A 21220-nucleotide genomic window follows, 5' to 3' on the forward strand; every position below is an offset into this window, starting at 1 on the left:
GTGTAGAAGCAGATGTTCCAGGGTCTTCATGATATGTGATGTAAGAGCGACCGGCCTGTAGTCATTGAGCTCACTGGGATGTGTCTTCTTGGGTAATGGAACCAGGCATGATGTCTTCCACAGCGTGGGGACCCTCCCCAAACGCAGACTCAGGTTGAACATGTGCTGCAGGGGAGCCCCCAGCTCAGCTGCACAGGACTTTAGTAGTCTGGGACACACTTTGTCCAGCCCAGCTGCCTTTCTTGGGTGGATCCTCTAACCTCTAACCTGGTCAGTAGTGAAGGTTTGCAGGGGGGGGGGGGGGGGCTACAGTGATGCTGGTGGTCAGGGCAGCTGAGTGTGGGGATGAGGGGGGAGCGGGGGCTGAGTTGCTTGATGAGATGAAGGGGGGAGTGAAGGAGGTGTCAGCCAGAGCTGTAGGGTCTTGAACAGGGCAGTCAAACCAGTTGTAGAAGGTGTTGAACTCATTGGCTCTCTCTACTTCACCATCTGCAGCACTGTCCATTCTCTGCTTACAGCCAGTGATTGTCTTCATTCCATTCCATACCTCCCTCATGTCATTTTCTCTCAGCTTCTGCTCCACCTTCTTCCTGTAGGACTCCTTGGCCTCTCGCAAATGGACTTTGAGCTCCCTCTGTACGCTCCTAAGCTCCTCCTGGTTGTTTTCTTTAAAGGCCCTCTTCTTCTTGTTTAGAAGGCCTTTAACATTGCTGGTAATCCAGGGCTTGTTGTTAGCGAAACAATGCACAGTTTTCACAGGAACAACAATGTCCATGGAAAAGTTCATGAAGTCCGTCATGCAGTGTGTAATCCCCTCAAGGTCCTCACCGTATGGCTCCTGCAATACACTCCATTCAGTGGACTCAAAACAGTCCCTGAGAGCTGCCTCAGCACCAGGAGACCATTTCCTGAAGGAGCGTGTAGATGCAGGTTGTCTACGGACCTGGGGCTTGTACTGGGGTTGCAGGTAGATCAGGTTGTGGTCAGATTTTCCCAGAGGGGGGAGAGGTGTGGCGGAGTATGCATCCTTAACATTGGAGTAAAGGAGATCAATAGTTCTGTTCTTCCTGGTGGGACAGTTAACATACTGGTGAAAAGCAGGGAGTTCAACAGTTCAACATCCCGACAGCAGATGATCTCCTTCACAGTTACATGTCCTGGGTTAAACCATCTGATGTTCACAAACAGCACGCTTCGTTTGGGGTCTCTGTCCGCTCTTACGGTGGTGAAGCCGGGAATATCCACGTTAGCATCCGGAATGTTGCTGGTTAGCCACGTTTCCATGAAGCATAAAATGCTACACTCCCGATACAACCGCTGGAAAATAACCAGTGCCGCCAGTTCATCTTGTTGGTCAGAGCATTCACTTTCCCCATCACCACTGAAGGAACAGATGGTTTAAACCTCCATCGTTTCTCCATGTGCTTAGCCTTTAGCTTAGCTCCAGCTCTACACCCGCAGTAGGGTCGGCGCAGTTCTGCCGGGATGCGATGCGTCTGGCCGGCTTGTTCCTTTGTTCGAAGCGCCAGCAGCTCTTCCCTCGTGTAAACAAGGTTAGTTCCCTCCGCGCTCACGAAAGTGGATTCCATGTCCATAGGACATTCAAGTAATCACTACACTAGTGATAAAAGCATCTAAAAACAAAGTAAAAGTAGTAAAAGTAAGGAAAAGGCTAGAAAAAGTACACAAAAGACGGAGCTACTGGAAAGGCTGCTGCTCAGTACGGCGCCGGAAGCTGAGCTAAATTGGTGTGTTCTCTCTGTTTCAGGTGGAGCTGAGCTGGAGAGCTGATGATGGCTACAGCACAGGGATGGTGCTGTGTCCTGTGGTCGGCTCTCTTGTTGTGTCTTTTCAGCCCATCAGTACAGTTTGGTAAGACATCTCAATTAATAGAATGTATACATATTACTAGAGTAGAACAAAATAGCATGTAAATGAATTACTTCTTAATAAAATGTAAAATATTAAATTATGAAGGTAAAAATATGATATTTTTAGTGTTTCTAAAAAGGTCCTTATGCTAAACCCCACAGAGCTTAAAGACAATAATTGGGAGGGTCTGGGGGATGATGTAGCCTCGCTGCACAGACTGAAGGGACTGGCCAGTCACTTCAAACACCTGCAAACTACAGCCCAGAGTGATGGAGCCGCTCCCAGGTACAGTATGCTAACAACTTAACACCCAACATTAAATACAGGCCTTGTGTTAGCTCACATGTAAATATATTTGTAAACACATCTAATTGTATTTTGTTGATTAAAGGTTTAATAAGAAAACACAATCTGAAGGTTGTGTGGAGGCCTTGAAGTTTGAAAGGAATAAAATGGACATGAATGATTCGGCTGTGATCATTGGCACCAGGTAAACACAACTACTCTTAACACATGGTAGGATTGAAAATGTTGTAGTTAAAGCAAACAATCTTTCTCACACTCCATCACTAATCATACTGAAAGTCCAAAATTTCACCAGTAGTAGTTATAATAGTAGTAGTAGCTATACTGATACACACGTGTAGTTTGAGTTGTATGACTTTATCATAACATTTTGCATAAACAGCTACACTCCCCTCCAAGTACAGCGAGCCCAATCTCTTTATTTCTGTTATAGACTGAACACATTTGGGTTTTATTATTAAAGGATGAATATGAGACAAAATATCAACATTTCAGCTTTTATTTCATTTTATCTGAACTGACCCATTTTTCTTGTTAGTAAAAATATTGGAACATGTGACTCTCAGGGGTGTTATATTGCCCTGATGTGTCCTGATGGAACATTGATTATTAAATAAATACACAGTGCTGAATGTCTGAATGCTCAGTTTCAGATTTGGGTTTTATCTGTGCAGACTGAGTATCTATAGTTAGAGGAGTAACCAACATGAAAACCAGAGAGCTGTGAGTCTATGGGAGAGCAAAGAGCTGTGAAGCTGAGAGTAGATGGAAAATCAATCATTCATTGGTCTAATATTCTCATGGCCATTAAAACCAATAGGGATGTCCTTAAGAAACCGTGATGATAGTGTCATGGCTTGGGTTTGCATGGTTAATTTATCTTCAGTGATGTGCAATGAATTCAGAAGCCTATAGAAAAAAAAGTCCATTCATCATACAGCAAGATAATGACCCAAAACTACAGCAGAGTTCATCAGGGCAAGAAGTGGAACGAGTAAATCTTCAGATTAAAACCATATATTAAAGATCCTGAGGAGTGTCTACTGCACGCCAAAGGACCAGTGTCTCCTTAAGAGATGCAGTCTGCTCTGACCTTTCTTGTAAAGAGCGGTTGTATTGTCAGTCCAGTCAAGCTTGTTGTTAAGGTGAACACTCAGGTACTTGTAGGACCTCACAATCTCCATTTCTGTTCCCTTAATTTTCACATGTGCAGAAGGAGAGTGTTTAGACCTGCAAAGTCCACCACAAGCTCTTTTGTCTTTCCCCCATTGATCTGCAAGCAGTTCTTCTGACATCATTCCACAAAGTCCTTAATCAGCTTTCTGTTCTCTCCATCATCTCTGTTACAACCTAAGTTGGCTCATTTTAAAAGGGTTGCAACAAAGGGAACAGAAGGGAAGTGAGGAGACCAGACCAGAATTAGACGTTTCAAAATCAGTGATTGTTTTTTTTTAACTGCCAAACATCAATCTTTAAACAAAACAAGAGTCTTAAGGCCTAAGAGGAGACAACAGTGACGGTGCCAAAGGAAAAAATGTGGTGGCAGGGGAACCAGAAGCACATATAGCCCATGGCTCCTCCCATGAAGGTCAGGTGGACTGCAACCTGCAGGTTGCAGAAACACATGCAAAAACACACACACAGAGGGAGAGCACACAGAACATACCCAGCACCTTAGGGCTAAACTTGCATGTAACAATCTCCTTCTGTGATGAGGCAGACAATAGCAGAGTCATCTGAGAACTTTTGCAGATGACAAATAACAAAGCTGTGTCAGCAGTGTAGAAGGTGAAGAGAAAGGGAGCGAGGACTGTTCCCTGAGGAGCTGGGCACTCTAGCTTCAGGAGCATGGGTTGGATGGTATTGAAAGTGCTTGAGAAATCTAAAAACATGTTTCTCACTGTACTCTCTTCATCATGTAAGATATCAGTGCCACTGGCCTGTAGCTGTTGGTGTCTTTAGGATGTGGTGTCTTTGGCACCGGCACCACACAAGATGTTTTCCACAGCTGTGGCACTTTCCCCAATCTCTAACTCAGACTAAAGCTCATCTCATCTGCACAAGCTAATGCCATCTGGACCTGCAGCCTTCCTGATCTTGGTAGCAGGGGAGTGATCAAACCTAGAATCAGGCTTCTTGTGTCTAGAAATAGTTAAAGCTATTCCAGACTCCACCGACATTATTTTGCTGCAGCTGGAACTCCATCTTTCTCCTGTAACTGGCTTCACCTTCCCAGATATTGAGTTGTACGCCTCCTTTGCATTGCCGTAAAATAAGTCCAATACTTAATTGTCTCTGGTGTGGCAAGCGACTTACTGGGTTAAGGTAGATAATGTGGAGGACGGAGAAGGATGGTTAAAGTCCCCAGATATGAGCCGAGTGGTCCAGCGGTCTAAAGCGCTGCCACTATGAGCAGAAGGTCGCCGGTTCGAACCCCAGCTCTTTACCATCAAGCTGAGGGAGGGAGCAAAATTGGCCCTGCTCCCTCTGGGTGGGTAGATGGCGCTCTCTCCCCACATCACTCCTAGGGTGATGTCTGCAGCACAGGGCGTCTGTGAGCTGATGTACCGGAGCCGAGCCGCTGTGCTTTCCTCCAGGCGCGCTGGCTACTCGGCAATGCTGCATCAGCAGCAGCTCGAAAAGAAGCGGTGTCTGACTTCACATGTATCAGAGGAAGCATGTGCTAGTCTTCACCCTCCTGGTGTGTTGGGGCATCACTAGTGATAGGGGGAGTCCTAGTGAGTGGGTTGGGTAATTGGCCGTGTAAATTGGGGAGAAAATAGGAAAAAATTAGAAATAAAATTATAAAAAAAAAAAAAAGTACTCAATGTAGAAAAAAATGATAAAATAGGAAGAAAAAGAGAGATAAAAGCTCACAGTGAGCAAGAGCTGCTGTAACAGGCTGCCACTCATGCGGCGCTATCAACTTTATTGTACCTGCTAAAGAGGAGACTGAAGGGAGTAAGTCCCCAAAACAAACACCAACAAAAAGATGCTGAAATGAAAGCCCGGAAAACTTAATGCAATACTTTTTGGAGGAGACTGTATATGTACAGTATAAACAGTAATTGTAAACAGATAATTGTGATCAGTACTTGGGTGAGCAGGAATGAGAAATGGTTTAGTATTGGTTGACATTAAATTAATGAGCTGGTGGATTTTGGAAAGTGTGGAATTTGAAACATTTACTCAAAGGTGTGTGTATATTTGTGTGTTCGGTTTTAACACAGAAAATGTAATGCATATAAGTACTTATTCCTCAACTGATGGTCATGGACACACAGCTGATTATGCATCCATATAAACAGTGCAAAAAACACCATCACAAAGAACTGTTTTAGGACAACAACTGCTCTGAAGTGGAAATATTTGTTACTGCTCCCAACAAAAAATCCCTGTGTTTGATAGAGATCCATTATGTTTTATATATTTTAAGAGGGCATTTGAACATGGCATCAACAGTAGAACACAACGTAATCAGAAAAAGCTTTATTATTTGGACCAGTTCACTTCTGGTCAGCCAAGAGATCTTGTTTGTAGCCCATTTACATATGGACACTACAAGAGAACTTCAGAGATAAAATCAGAATCACAAATGTCTATATGGACAGAGCTGGAGCTAAACACTGCTGATAATATTAAAAGTGGTGTGTACACTTCTGTGTTGTTATTGGTTTACAGGATTGGATTTAACCCTGAGAATGGCAGTGATGTTTCTGTGTGTATGCTGCAGAAGATAAAGGTAAGTTGTGTTGTTATTATGGAAAGTTTAATTGATCAACAAGTGAAACAATACAGGGTTAGAGAAAGAGAAAAACCTGCACCTTATAATTGTGGTAACTGATAGGTCCCGGCCCATTTCCTTCTGCTGTATATTAGTAACTTAAACAGAGTTTAGCAGATAAAACATTAAATGTCTTGAATTTATACTGTTTGCAAACACCTAAAAAAATAAACTATTTGCTTATTTTATTTGCACTTCCTATGCTGTTTAACCATCGTTCAACTAACTGTCAATTAAATGCAACTGAACTCAGTTGAATTGTTTTTTTTCTACACAACCTAATTCTACACTTAAACTTAACTCAAACTCTAATCTAAACATTTTAGGGTTAGGTTTAAGGTTTAGGTTAAGGTTTGTTTCAGGGTTGGGTTTTAGGATTGATTCATGGTTAAGCTTAGAGTTGGGTATAGGGTTCCATTCAATAGAGTTCATAGGCAGTATCAACGAGAAAGCAAAAATCCAAAAATGAACAAACAGTCCAGGTCATACACATTAATCCAATACGAGGGCGAAGGCAAAAATCAAAGTAGGAAAAACACAGAAACAAGATCATACACGGGATATCAAACAAGGGCTATAGAAACGCTTTGTATTGCAGGATAAACCAAACAGATACTCGGCGAGCTGTGAGCGTGAGCATGGTCCTTATATAGTGAGGGAAATCAGTATTTGGGACTTCCTGGAGGTGTCATGTGATCAGGAGTGAGCGTGATGTCATGGTGTGGTGCGTTCTGGGTATTGTAGCTGAAAGCTTGTAAATTGCAGATAGACCTGGGTGTGGGAGACATGGGAGCGCTTTCATCACCAGACATAAAAGTACCCCCCCAAAGGAGCCGGAGCGGAGGCAGAATGGGGCCGATCAGTAACAAAATTAACAGCAATATGTGTGACACCGGGATGACCCGAGGTTAATGCAGAATGGGCCCAGGTTATCAACCTGTTGTGAAACTGTACTGGCACGAAAGGTTAAGAGAGTTTGGCGAGAAGAAGGCTATAGGAAACAATTTGTGTGGCAACCCACTACGCTGCGAGAGGACTGCGCTGACTCCAGATTTGGAGGCATCCACCTCCACCAAGAAGGGAAACTCGTGGTTAGGGTGCTTGAGGATGGGAGCTGAGGTGAAACCTGCTTTCAGATTGCAGAAAGAGAGCCGGAGTAAGCCTTAGTAGAGTTGGGTTGGAGTTCACATGCAGCTTTAAGATGACCTGGTTCACCACAGTAAAGGCACAGGTGAAGGCAAATCCGTCATTGCCTTTCAGCAGCAGACAGTCTGGACCTTTTGATGTCAATGGGCTTGGGGTTAGGAGGAGTGGCATTGTCCTGCACTGGAGTACAGGAATGGATCTGGTCCGCAGAACAAACAGTCCAGGTCATACAAAATAATCCAATACGAGGGCGAAGGCAAAAATCAAAGTTGGAAAAACAGAAACAAGATTATACACGGGATATCAAACAAGGGCTATAGAAACACTTTGTATTGCAGGATAAACCAAACAGATACTCGGCGAGGTGTGAGCGTGAGCATGGTCCTTATATAGTGAGGGAAATCAGTATTTGGGACTTCCTGGAGGTGTCATGCGGTGTGTTATGTGATCAGGAGTGAGCGTGATGTCATGGTGTGGTGCGTTCTGGGTATTGTAGCTGAAAGCTTGTAAAGTGCAGATAGAGCTGGGTGTGGGAGTGCTTTCAGCACCAGACATGACATTAATAGATATGAGATGAGTGTTGGTTGAGTATTAATGAAGCATATATAATGGACCATCCAAATAAAGTGATACCTAAATCCTATATTTTTCTATTTACAATAAAATAAAACAAATTACCTAGTTTTTAAGTAAATAAAAAGAAGCATGTATTTTGTCAGTCAGTTTATATGTTTATATGAAAATTCATGTAATGGATTGGTCAGTTAATGGACTGTATATTAATGATCATTTTATGTTTAAGTTGAAGAAACCATAAACTGCAATGTTGTACCTAATGTTGTGTTTGTATATTTTAGGATGTGAATGAATTTCTGAAGATCATTGAGGGACAGAAGACTCATGATGTGCTTTTGTCTGCATCTGAAACATCACACACCTACAGAAATAAACTCATCCTCATTATGGACGGAGAAGCAGAGACCCTTCAGCTAGCTGAGAAAGAGTACAGTGAAGACCCCTGGTTTTCTGTCAAGGCTGAGATAAGCTGCCTCCAGTCCAATACTTGCCCTTCAGACATCGGCAGAGGAACAGTTATAAAGATATTTGGTAGGCTGTCAGAAGATGGAAACACTCTCTCAGGTTTCTCTGGATCATCTCTGGCACTTCTGATGTTAAAACCTGAATTTCAGGACGTTTCTCTCTTCTCCACCCACAGAAACACCAGCACCATCTTCAGAAACGGGTTCTTGAGAGTTTATAAGGCTCATGATATAAGTGCTGTTTTGGAGACCACCACCCAGAATAACCTTATTTACCAAACTCTGGACAGCTCTGGTGCTGCTGTCGAGTACCAGGTGACAAAGAGACCTGTGGACCACAGCACTCAGTATGACGGTCAGCATATTCTCATCCTGCAGGATGATCGAATCGTTCGAGACGCTGCTACATTTCTGTACGAGAAACACCCAACAGTGTCCTCCGTCTACATGCTGGAAAACGGGAAACCCAAACTTATCAAAGGAGACCCCACGCCGCTGACTGCGGAAAGCCGGTTGGTGATCGTAGGTCACGGGAGAACAGGCCCAGATGGAAAAACAACACTGGGAGGCTACAAAGCTAAGGATGTGGCGGAGATCATTACACACATGAACATCGATGGAGACCAGATCAAAACCACCAGTGTGGTGGGCTGTGATGTTGGATCTGATGAAGACTTCGTAAAGACTTTACTTAAAGAACTTCATGCAAAGTCCATAAACACAGAGCTCCACCTAAGGAACACTTTGGTCCAGGTGACTCGCTCTGGACAGAAAATTACTGGGGAAATCACTCCAGATGGAATCATTTGGAAAAACAAAGATGGCAGCAAAAAGTTAGTGGGAAAACTGGACAGGAATTCTGAAGTTGTCATTCAGACTCAGTCTGGATATGCAGGGCAGGAGGTTTATCCAGATAAAACAGATGTTCTAGGAAAATACTTTACTGATACTTGGCCATCAGAGCCAAAAAGATTTGTAGATCAAGTCTTTCGAAAAAACAAACAACATATAGATGATATTGAAGCTTTAGCATGGGCTTTTTTCAATGAACAAGCGACCGAATATAAAAAAACCTTAGTTGATATACTTCCTAAGGTAAAGAAATTAAACAATATTGAATATGTAATGTACAAGAGAAACATTATGACAAAGGAGTACACACTACTTAATAACAAAAATGCCATATTGGACATTTTGGACACGTGCTATGAACTCCATTCTGGTAAAGACATTGTAAATGTTATTAAACATTACGCAATTGCTGGGGAAAAATACCCTGCGTATTTCATGCAAAATGATTGGGTTTTTCAAGTACATCCCAAAACTCTTTATGTTTATCCAGTTGGAAAAAAACTGAAACCAAATGAAGATGCTGCAGTTATAAAGCAAAGTATAGAACAACAGATGGGAAAACATCAATACAGACAGATTAGAGAAGGAATGAATAATAATAAAAAAGCTTATTCCAAGTATTTTTTACAAACTTTGAAAGGCACATATAGAAGGACATTTCTTCACCCATATATTGAGGCATGGTTTGGCACATACTTAATGGCGTCAGTGATTTCTGAAACCATTAGAAACTTCCGTTCATTTCCTGTCACACTGATGGCTCTGGACATGAGTCACAATCCAGATAATAACATCGCAGAGCGAGGACAAGAGATCCTTTTCGATAAACTTCCAATGACTAAAGGTGGCACTTGGTCAGACGTAAGTAAACGAGGGTTTGATGGTGTGGCTTCCACTACATCTAAATGGGACAAGTTGGACATTGGTCAAATAGTGAAAGAAGAGGATTCAATATGCAGTAAATGGCTTAGTAGTTTGGGCCAAAACAATGTTGACTCTGAAGGGTTAAAGCGGCTTTTTGAGCTTGTGCATACGGATGTTTCTAATGCAGAAACTGCTTATAAATACTTTAAAACTGCTTATAAAGTCTTTAAAACAGCAATTAACAAACAAGGACCACAGCTCACCTCTGGGGTGTTGGGAGGATCACCTGATGGACAAATCACCGTACAGGACATGCACTCAGCTGCTGAGGTGGAGCATTCTCTTAAACTTTCCTCATATTACTCCAGGTCTTCTGCTGAGCTTGCACAACACATACACAATGAACTACAGAGAACCTTTGGTGAGAAACTGCAGGAACTCAGCGTGAAACCAAACTCCATCATGGTGAAAGACGGAGAATTCCACTGTCAGTTTGTAAACAACAAGAATCCTCAGGAAACTACAGACTGGGAAGTTAAAGTACCAGCAGAAAGCCAACATCAAATGGAAAAAATCTGGAATAAAATGGAAAAGGTCTCTGAACCGCTGCCCACTCACGAGACGTCTGGGCATTTAGAGAGAGAAGGGATGGCTGTAGGGACGGTAGGGCTCATTCTGGGAGCAAAGGCTGCTGTCCAGGCCTTTGAAGAAGGAGACATTAAACATGGAATTGTAAACACTCTACAAACTGTACATGGAGTGACGGGAATGAGTCTGGCTGCTGTCGGAAAAAGGGTCTCTGTTGCTGCTGAAGGAAAGGTTATCAAAGCTGTATCAACTTTTTTAAAAAACCCTGTAACTAAGCATACCCTCAAAGTCATGCCGATTATAGGAATTTCATTTGGTGTTTATAGCATTTACGAAGACATCAAAAGAGGAGATGCACTGGGATATATTGATGCGGGCCTGGACTCTTTAATTCTTGCATTGGACATTGTAGAACTTGCACAACCTCACCTAACACCTGTTATAATGCCAATCAGCCTTGCACTTAATATAATAAGGATGGTATTTGATGATATATACCTTGGCGTACAGGATGAGTTAAACAAGCTTCCACCAAATGCTGGAATTCTTAACAAGATAGGAGCAGTTATCAGGGGCTTTTCAAACGGCTTAAGACATGACGTTTTTGATGTAGCAAGTTTTTTTTACACCATTCCTTATCGTGAGATTGAAAATGGTCGCACACTTGTAGACCAAATTTCTGACTATCATAAATATTACTCCTATAGAGAAGTGCAGAGCGGGAGAAAAGCTATTGATTTCACAGGTGGAGAAAGCTCCTGGAATGGAGGGGGCATCTGCTTCAGTCTGTCCGAGCAAGGACCGTCAGAAATGTGCCTGGATTCTTTTGTGTCTGCTGATGAAAGCTTTGGAAAAAGGTGTTGGCCTGTTGACACAGCTGATGACATAGTTTTGGGAACTGGAGAATCACACAAATTACAGTACAGCAGAATTCAAAGAAAAGTGCTTCTGTTTATACCAGCTGGATCAATTACTGTGGTTTCTGGTTATCAGAATTTGTCCTACTCCAGATATGGAAAATACAGTGGGAACAGCAGGCTAAATAACTTTTTTGCTGTTCAGAAGAACGAAGACAGTCATTTGATGGAGATCATGTTGAGCTATTATTATGAGCTTAATGGAAATGCAGGAGGTGACACTTTCTACTTAGGACCTCAGAGGAGTTATGTAAAGGGTCAGGGTGGTAGAGACACGTACATCATTCCTAAAGATGGAGGAAATACCCACATTGATAATTACGACCCACTTAAAACCACAGATTTACTCATCCTAGGTGTCAACTATGATCAAATATCAGTGTCTAAATCTGAAGATGATGTTACTATGATGTATTTAGGTGATCATTCTGTGAGAATCATAAAGTGGTTCGTTGGAGAGGAGTATCGTCATATAAACATGATGTCAGAAGACGGGATAATGTTTGATATTTCTACAAATGTGTTGTTCCCAGTGAAGCTCACGGCCCGAGCAGTCAACCTGATGTCTAAATCTCAAGGTCAAACAGTGGACACCACCCTGCCCCATCTCCTTACTGTAACCAATGTCTTGGGCTCTACTTACAACGACCGGATCATTGGGAATGCACAAAACAACATGCTGGATGGTGGAGGAGGCCGGGACTATATTAAAGGAGGAGAAGGAGAGGATGTTTACATTGTAAACGAGAAGAACACATTTAAAGTGGAAATTGACAACAATTCCACAGATAAAGCAAAAGACATGATCATAATAGAGGCAGATCTCCACACTTTTAGAACTAAAGTCAGTGGAAACAACTTGATACTGATGCCATTTAGAAACCGAAATGTAGAGGTCACCCTGAAAAACTGGTTCCGTTCAGAAGAAAACAGACACCTTCTAGTCGTCACTAAAGATCTGATCACCTTCAGTCTGTCTGCAGAACAATCCCGCTGCAGTCAACCAGATCCACTTCGCAGCAAATGCATCCTAAGCCAAAGTATAGACTACAGTAAATCCTCCAGCCCCCTTGTGGTGGATCTACAGGATGATGAAGCTTTCCAAAATGTCACTGAAGTTCGTGGTTCCAACCGTAACGACAGAATTAAAGGCAACTCAGTATCAAACACCATTATTCCAGGAGCAGGATCTGATCTTCTGGAGGGTCGTGGTGGACAAGATGTGTATGTAGTGACTCCTGGTCAAGGAACTAAAGTTATTTTCAATTACTCACCAGATCTGGAACTGGATACTCTTTTACTGAATGAAGTATATGAGAGAATTGTTCCAAAATGCTTTGGCCAAGACATAAAACTCTTTGTTAATAACAAGGAAGAAATCCAGTTAAAAAGCTGGTTCAGTTCAGAGACGTCACAGCATCTGATGATTCGTTCAAGTGACGGAATAACTTTTCTTCTTCCGTCCAGTTCCAGCCAATGTGGAGGTCTACTAAAGATACCACAGTCTGTGGATTACAGGAATGCAAATCCTGGCCAGACAATGAAAATGAATACCAGAAAGTTTCTGTCTGTGGTGGAAATGTATGGATCATCAGGATTTGATATCATGACCGGAAACGACAGAGATAACTGGCTGGACCCCTTCACCGGGGGAGCGATTTTAACCGGTGGAGAAGGGAAAGACACTTACCTAATAAAGCCAGATTATGGGACTCTAGTTGAGATTGACAACTTCGCTCTCGATGAAAAGGAAGACACTGTGCAATTTCAGGCTGAATTCCTTGGCAATAATTTTACTGTTTATTCAGAAAACTATGATGTGATCCTCTCTGTTCATGAGAAAGGCCAAAACATGAAAGTGACACTGAAGAAGTACGGAAAAGGGAACAAATTCCAGCACCTGAACTTCCAGACTGCTGATGGGGTGCATTTTCGGGTTATGTCTCCAGTTACAAATCAGTCTGAAGTCTTTGAAGAACCCTGGATTAAAGCTTATAAAGTGGTGCTGAAAGGTCAGCAGTCAGACTGCCACATAGACCTGCGCTCTCAGACCAACCTGCTGACCGTCCACACAGTTCAGGGCTGCCCTCATCAGTCCAACCACATTCAGGCCAGTGATATAGACAATGCTGTATTTGGTGGCCTGATGGATGATGTATTGGATGGGGGTAATGGGCATGACACATTGATTGGTGGAAAGGGAAATGATATCTTAATTGGGGGTGCTGGAAATGACACTCTTTACGGAGAAGATGGAGATGATACCTTGCTTGGAGGTCCGGGCTGGGATATCTTTGTTCCAGGCCCGGGAGCAGATGTGATTGATGGGGGCTCTGGAAGAGACACAGTGCTCTACACGGGGGATCACAAGACGGGTACGGGGGTTTACGTCAACCTGCTGAGTGGAGAAGGTCACCTGTCTGATGCAGAGGGAGACGTGCTGAAAGATGTGGAAAACGTGATTGGCACCATCTACCCAGACATCCTTGTCTCCGGATATGAGCCCACTTTACTCAAAGGATCTGATGGAGATGATGTCCTTGTCTCTCTATCAGAAGGTGACGTTCTGATTGGTGGAGACGGAAGAGATGTCTACATGATGGTGCCGCACCATGGCTGGATCACTATAGACAACTGTGCTGAAGATAGTGCCACAGATATGTTATACCTGCCTACTGTATCACTGAACACTGCTGAGTGCAAGCAGACTTCATCTGGACTGATGCTGAATTTCCACACTGAAGATGACACTTTTGTGGGCATTTTCCTGAAAAACTGGGTGAACACCACTCATGACTGTGGTCATTTGACTCTAATCCTCAGAGAGGGGATAGCTTCTGTCGAGACACTTCAGCAAAACTGTTAGATGTTGGGGGAGCTAAAGGTAAAGAAAGAAAGTTTCGAAGCAGAGCTCTTTACGTCTCTGTGGAGAAGAAAGTATGGTAGGAGGTGGAACTCACGCAGAGGAATAAATACCATACTTGATTATTTCAAAATGATTTAATACTGCCTTTTGGCTATCTGGTTAGTCCAGTTCATGGTCAGGGTGCATTACAAATAATTATAATTTTTGTGGGCAAATATTATCATACTATGATAAAATCTTACAATTTCTCTTCTAAATGGAATCAAATACAAGTCAATCAAATAAGTCGTAGGAAAACTTTTATGTTAAAATCAAATTATGGTGGCTTTCAAGATGCCGGCTGTGTTCCCTAAGTAGCCTAAAAGATAAATCCCCTCATCCATTACTTGCTGGGAATATGCCATTTTCCCTTTTTTTATTTCCTTTTCATTTTTGAAATTAAATTATGTCCTGAGACTTTTGACTCACCCTGTTTACATAGCCTGGTAGAATTTGTGATTTTTTTTGGCAATTTTTTGAAAATATGAATGATAATTTTTAAATCATAATGACAACAGAAACAATCAGAATAATCCTTATCAAATGTTAACATACCCTAGTTCTTAATACTATGTGTTTTATCCTTCAACATGGATGACAGCTTCAAGTACTTTGTGGTATTTATTTGTACTTTGTGGTAGGGAATTTTCAACACAGGCGTATCATCAATGTCCAGGTAGCTGCATCATTAAAATATCAATCCGCAAAGTGAGAGTGCACGACTCTTAAAGGGAATGATGAGCAAGAGACACTCTGATTGGTTAATTTCATGTTACGCCCAAAATTAACCAGAATTAGTTCATGATATTTACTCATTTCAAACCGTGCAAGGTGTACATTTTTTCCGCTGTTACGATAGCAAACACACACTGACACGCCCTAAATCAAGCTGCACGGTTAACGGCTCGCATATAGATCACTAAAATAAGGCCATTTGTTTTTGAATCACTAGGTTACATTTTATTGCAGCTTCAGTCTTTTAATATAATTATATATAATATATTATATAACGTTCTACACTTTCCATTTATGCTAATTCAGATCTTCAAAATTACCCTTATATAGACAGATAAATAGACAAATAGACCATAACCCCTTCCCACTGTCCACTCTGGCCACTATGTAAAAACAGAAAAAAGCAAATTAAAAATAACATGCTAAATAGACCCACAGAGAAAACTCAGAATATTACATTACATTACATTACATTTGGCAGACGCTTTTGTCCAAAGCGACTTACAATAGTCAAGTACAAAGTAAATAGGAATTAAGATAAAGCATTTATCTTAATTCCTATTTACTTTGTACTTGACTATTAGAATTAGAATTAGAATAAATCATAATAAACTCCATAATCAATTTAGAATTTGAGTAAATATATAAACACTATCCCATATTGTTATACCATCACATATATACATCCTGTTTCACATCCTGTAAAATCTGAAATCTGCTGCCACTGTTAGCAAAACAACCCAAACATCATGATTAATGCCCTCCAGCGCTGTACACCCATTAAACATTTAGAGCAACAAGGAATCCATCAGCTAAACTCTCAGCTGGACATCCCATCCCACTGTTCCGCTCACTCTGGATATCTGGAGACACCTCAGCAATCCAAAGAAATCTAAACCAAAGAAAACAGCATTGTTCTTCTGGTAGTGCTGACTATTCCAAAGAAAACTTCTGGAAATCAAAGTAAAATCATCACTGTCTCTCACTGGATAAACCTCCTAACTGACCGTCTATCTACAGAAAAGTTCTTCACCTCAATCAACAAACAGAACCACAGAATTCAGCTCAGCCTGGACCCTCAGCACCTGCCTACAGCAACAGCACCCTCAACTAAATAAACCAAATAATGTTGTTTTAAACAGTTAAAGTTTCAGAACCATATATGTTTTTTTTCTTTCCAATTTCTCCAGTTACTCAGTTTCTTTCTCTCCTCTATCCGTTTATATTTTAGAGATTTCTTACTGAGTTCTTGTTGTTTAATTTTTGTGTTTATATATCACTGTCTGAGGCTTATTTACAATCACATTAATAATGTATTATCATAAAAAAAGAAATAAAAAAACATGATAGTAATAGTGAGAATATAATCTGTCAGCATTTACACTGTATTTTCCCTGATTTGTGAATGCCAATGTGTAACTGGTGTACTTCTTACTGTGTAATCTTTCCAGAGTGTGCATTGTAAGGATAACTCTGACAACAAGGTTCATGATTGCTTGGCATGTGAAAAGTAAACATAATAAAATATTAATCTGAGTAAAAAGCAACTATTGATTTTAAGCATTTACTGATTAACAAAATACACTCACAAAGTAATATTTATTGGTAAATATCCCCTGCTTCTTAACAGTTTGTCAGACACAAGGGCTTGCTTTTCAATTTGTGTATTCTGGAGTTCTTGGATTCTAAAGGTAATTCCACAATCTCCTGATCTCCAAGCCAAGCTCCTTCCCTCACGGCACAGTGCCACCAACACTATTATTCTCCATGTGAGGAAGAAAAACATCTCTGACAAAGTGAGGTGCTGAAGAAGCATTCCCGCACCCTCATGGACAATGTTAAGATATTTGAGACAATATACTCTCCCACTAGCCACATTCTTCAGAAAACCTGACATTGAAATGTCATTTTCTTTTTTACTTTTGTTCAATATTCATCCATTATTAATTTTTAATTGTTAAAAAAATATTTAAAATTTTGGAGATTTGAAAAATCTATTGTAGGGTTGTGTAATCAATCAAACAAACAAAGAACAAAAAATAGACCAGCACACTAGTTATGATACAAAAAAACTTTATATTGATAACACAAGATGACTTAAAATAACAGACAAAATATCTAAACACACTTTGTAAGACTTACTTACAGAAAAGAAAAGAAAATTACATTTCACTACCCCTCACACCTTTCTGCTTAAACTGGTGAAAAAACAGGTGAAAACAAGGAAAAAATACAAGGCACAAAACACTATAACAGTGATAGAAACTAGAATATTAAAAATACAAATTACTTTGTTTGACCATCATAGAAAAACAAAATGAGGCAAAATTTACACACAGTTAGCACTTATCAATAAACATCTGCATTAGCATATCCTACTATATAATGGCTCCCCAAGAGAGAGAGAGAGAGAGAGAGAGAAACAAAAACGTCAGGGGCATGGACTGTATGTCATCGGTGCTTTTAAGTCTAATTACAATTACAATGTTCTGTAAGATCAGCTGACACCTCCCAGAGGATTTTAACCTGAGAGAGGAGACAAAAGAACAGCCAACAGCAGAGGGCAGCACCTCTCCACCAGTACAGTCAATTACACACACATATTATACACATACACATATATACATACACTACTCATGAACACATGTATTCAGATTAAACAATTATAACGTTACGCTGGTCTAGAGTAAGACCCCCCTCATGACTCCAGAATATTGTACATTATGAGCAAGTGATATAAATATGTCTGCTTTATTTCACACCAGCACTATTTGCTCTGGTTAAATCGGACTCTGGTTGGTTTGTACTCTTGGTTTGTTTGGTTTCAGCAGGTGTAAAGACAGTAGTTGCGTTTGGGTTTGTAGCAAAATATCCACACTGTGACCCGTGAGAGGAGATGGTATCAGTCCGGTTCTGTTTGAGAATGTGATCCCTTCTCAATTCGACCCAAATATTAAATATTCTCTTCATACTTGAGATAAATAGCTGTTCAGATGCAGTTTAAACTGATTTATTACCGATAAAAGAATTACTTCAGGTATCTTCTCATGCTTATCTCTGCTGCTCCATGTTAAGCTCTCAGTTTCCACAGAGAATGTGGTATGTGCAGCGTCCACTGCTTATTTACAGAATGATATGAGTGAAGCAGTAGAAAAAATAATTACTTATTTTTTATACTATTTTTTTTAATATATTAAAAGTACACAATTTATTGTTGAACTCTATTTAGATGTTCTGCTTAAGTAATTACCCAGACTGCTATTGGTTATGTGACAGTGTGTGGGCTTATTGAGAGCTGTTCTGTACCTCCAGGTTTACAGATCACCTTCACCCATTCAGACTCAACATGTCATAATATTTAAATTTCTTTATAAATGTGAGCATACAGGGTGTACAGAAAGAGGCACTCAGTGTGTCATAACATTCAAATGTCTTTATGTCTTGGTTGTCTTGGGTTCCGGTTGAGAGTACACTGAACCTGATTGGCGGATGTGTGTATATATTGGGTGATAGCTGAATGTTACAGGTTGTGTAAAGTGCAGATTTGAAAGACTTTAAGTTCTAGAAAGCTGCTGTGTAAGTGTAACTTCATTTATTTAATCAGTGAAGTGACAAACACTGACCTGAGAATCTGCAGTTTACAGTGTGAACTCTTCAGTCCAGCAGAGAGCAGCTCCACTCCAGAATCCTGCAGGTCATTGTTACTGAGGTCCAGCTCAGAGAGTTTTTCAGTTTTAAAACTGATCCCAGACTTTTACACATCCGTCCTCCGAGATTACATGAAGAAAGTCTGAAAAAATGAAGAATAAACAGAATATTTTATAACAAACTTAGAGTGATACATGAGTGAAGCAGTAGAAAAAGTACTTACTTCATTTTCAATAAAAAATATATTAAAATTACACAATTTGTTGTCATTTATTCATTTTTTTATTGTAAGTAATTACCCAGACTGCTATTCGTTATGTGACAGTGTGTGGGCCTATTGGGGGCTGTTCTGTACTATTGGGGGCTGTTCTTTTTCTAATATTTATGAAATGAATTTAAAATTACATTGATACAAAGCCAGGATTGGTTACAGGAAAATAATCAATTTAAATGAGAGCTATTTGCAAGAAGCTTTTGTCTACTGTAAGTAATGAACTCATTTTCTCTTTTATGCACATCCTCCCATGACATGATAAGAATGCCACCACATGAGGAGTGTCTGATTAATTAATGTCCTGTAAATAAAGTTTTACTTTAAATCAAATGTTTGTTTATTCCCAAATATATAAAAGTTTTTTTTTCTTTGTTTATAGTGCACATACAGATGGTGGCACACAGTAGTGCAGTGGCTTTTTACACTCTCAGTAAAAAAAATCCTGTTTTTAGCTATTTTCACATTGGTTCTGAGCCTGCCCTCAAATATCATAAGTATGTGCGTTATAGTCGCACTAAACTTTTTGGACAAAGGACATATTGGCCACAAAAGCAGCAACTATGGACAATAATATCAAAGCTACACTGGGCAGACTGTAGCTTTTCCAGACTAGTGTCTGCTAGCCAGACTCAAGACTAATGCTAACCAACCCCCGATTACATCATTTTTTCTGTCTAACATCTACTCTGCTTGTTGTCTAGAGCGTTTCTGAGGACACAAGGAACTGTGCTGTGATTTGAAAAAAATCATGACAGAATTCTCATGTACAATTGGGCTACATAACAGGACAGTTACCAGAAGCACACACAAGAAAAAATGTCAAAAGGCAAAGTTCTGATGTGAATCCCACTGAGATACTGTGAAAAGACCTTCAATGGACAGTTAAAGCTAAAAAAACGTTCATGGTAGTCAAATTAGAACAACCTTCCTATCGATACAACAGACTGACCACAGATCAAGATCACTCTGAATTTGATTTTGTTATGTAGGGTGTGTTTTCTACTCTTTGTAAGCATATATAACTTCATTAAATGTAGAGAAACACTTTAGATACTGTGTTACAGAAAAGAGTTAAGTGCTTGTGTAAGAAACATACACTGATATGGTAATTTACAGTAAAATCTTTGATGTTTCACTTACTTTGTGTCAGAGCTTACAGATTCACTGCTGAAGTTTGGAGGTGAATTTATCTTCATAGACACACAGCTGGGGGCTGCAGATTCTGATTTTGGTTCTTTCATCCTGTTAACATTAAACAATTATACAGGCAAGTCCAAGACACATCACACCACACACACACACACACACACACACACATATATATATATATATATATATATATTATTCATCCCCAAGGAAATTTAGTCATCCAGCAGCAACAACACAATACAATAAGAAACATATTCAAACATAAATTAAAACACAGAAGAATAAACAATGTATAAGTATATAAAAAACTTTCTATACAAATATAGAACTATCTGTAAACAGAGCAGTGCAGTAGATGTTGCTAAGGATAATTAAATAATTAACAGAGCAAAGTGCAAGGTGCAATGGCATTGGTTTTAAAAGTGACTGATGTGCCATGTTATTATTAATATGTATCTGTAACAAATATAATTTTGTAAAGTGAATATGTGAATACCCAATCATGAGTAAAGTGTACTTGAATGTAAGTGAGGTTGGGGAAGTGTTAATATAAATAATTAAGTGGTTGAATAATGTCCATGTGGTGTGACTGGATTAAACTCAGTCAGCAGCAGCATCCCGTCCCCGGTGGGAGGAGTTAAAGAGTCTGATGGCTCTGGGGATGAAGGATTTTGTGCAGCTCTGTGACAGCAGTCTGCCACTGAACACACTCCTTTGCTTCATGATGGTGGTGTGAAGTGGGTGACTATCATTGTTCATGATAGAAAGCAGTTTATCCAAAGTCCTTCTCTCAGCTATTGTAACCAGAGAGTCCAGCTCCACTCCAACCACTGCCCCGGCCCTCCTGACCAGCTTCTCCAACCGTGATGCATCTTTTCTCTTACACATCATTATTCAATGCAGCTCAGTGCAGTCAGTGACACACCATCAATAGTGTTACTGTCTTATTGGTATTATTAAAATTTAATTTATTTTGATGCTTAATGATTGAGATGCTCGATAATTGCTAAAAATCTGTTCTTCATAAGAAAATCATGACAGAGAATGCCCATTTGTCTGTGACCTAAGGCTCAAGCACAATTGGGTTATGTAAGAAAAGATAAAAATTAATTGTCTAGTAAATTTACATCTTTAACAGTC

At 40.3% G+C, this 21220-nt stretch overlaps 1 protein-coding gene across 1 annotated transcript; it reads left to right on the forward strand.

Annotated features, from left to right (window-relative positions):
* The first annotated feature begins 1490 nt into the window (after positions 1–1490).
* LOC125802883 (uncharacterized) lies at positions 1491–16540 on the forward strand. The gene is made up of 6 exons (XM_049480987.1): positions 1491–1553; positions 1769–1862; positions 2034–2157; positions 2264–2362; positions 5860–5920; positions 7966–16540. The coding sequence occupies exons 1-6, from the start codon at positions 1491–1493 to the stop codon at positions 14233–14235; spliced, it is 6711 nt and encodes a 2236-aa protein (XP_049336944.1). The 3' UTR covers positions 14236–16540.
* Positions 16541–21220: the final 4680 nt, after the last annotated feature.

This window comes from Astyanax mexicanus, chromosome 7 (assembly GCF_023375975.1).
Source record: "Astyanax mexicanus isolate ESR-SI-001 chromosome 7, AstMex3_surface, whole genome shotgun sequence".
Lineage (NCBI taxonomy): Eukaryota > Metazoa > Chordata > Actinopteri > Characiformes > Acestrorhamphidae > Astyanax > Astyanax mexicanus.

Excerpts from the sequence above, each read along its gene's own strand:
- LOC125802883 (XM_049480987.1), top strand. The coding sequence starts at position 1,491 with ATGCGTCTGGCCGGCTTGTTCCTTTGTTCGAAGCGCCAGCAGCTCTTC. Across the intron at positions 1,554-1,768 it reads TCTTCCCTCGTGTAAACAAG|GTGGAGCTGAGCTGGAGAGC; the intron begins GTTAGTTCCCTC and ends TCTCTGTTTCAG. Across the intron at positions 1,863-2,033 it reads TGTGTCTTTTCAGCCCATCA|AGCTTAAAGACAATAATTGG; the intron begins GTACAGTTTGGT and ends TAAACCCCACAG.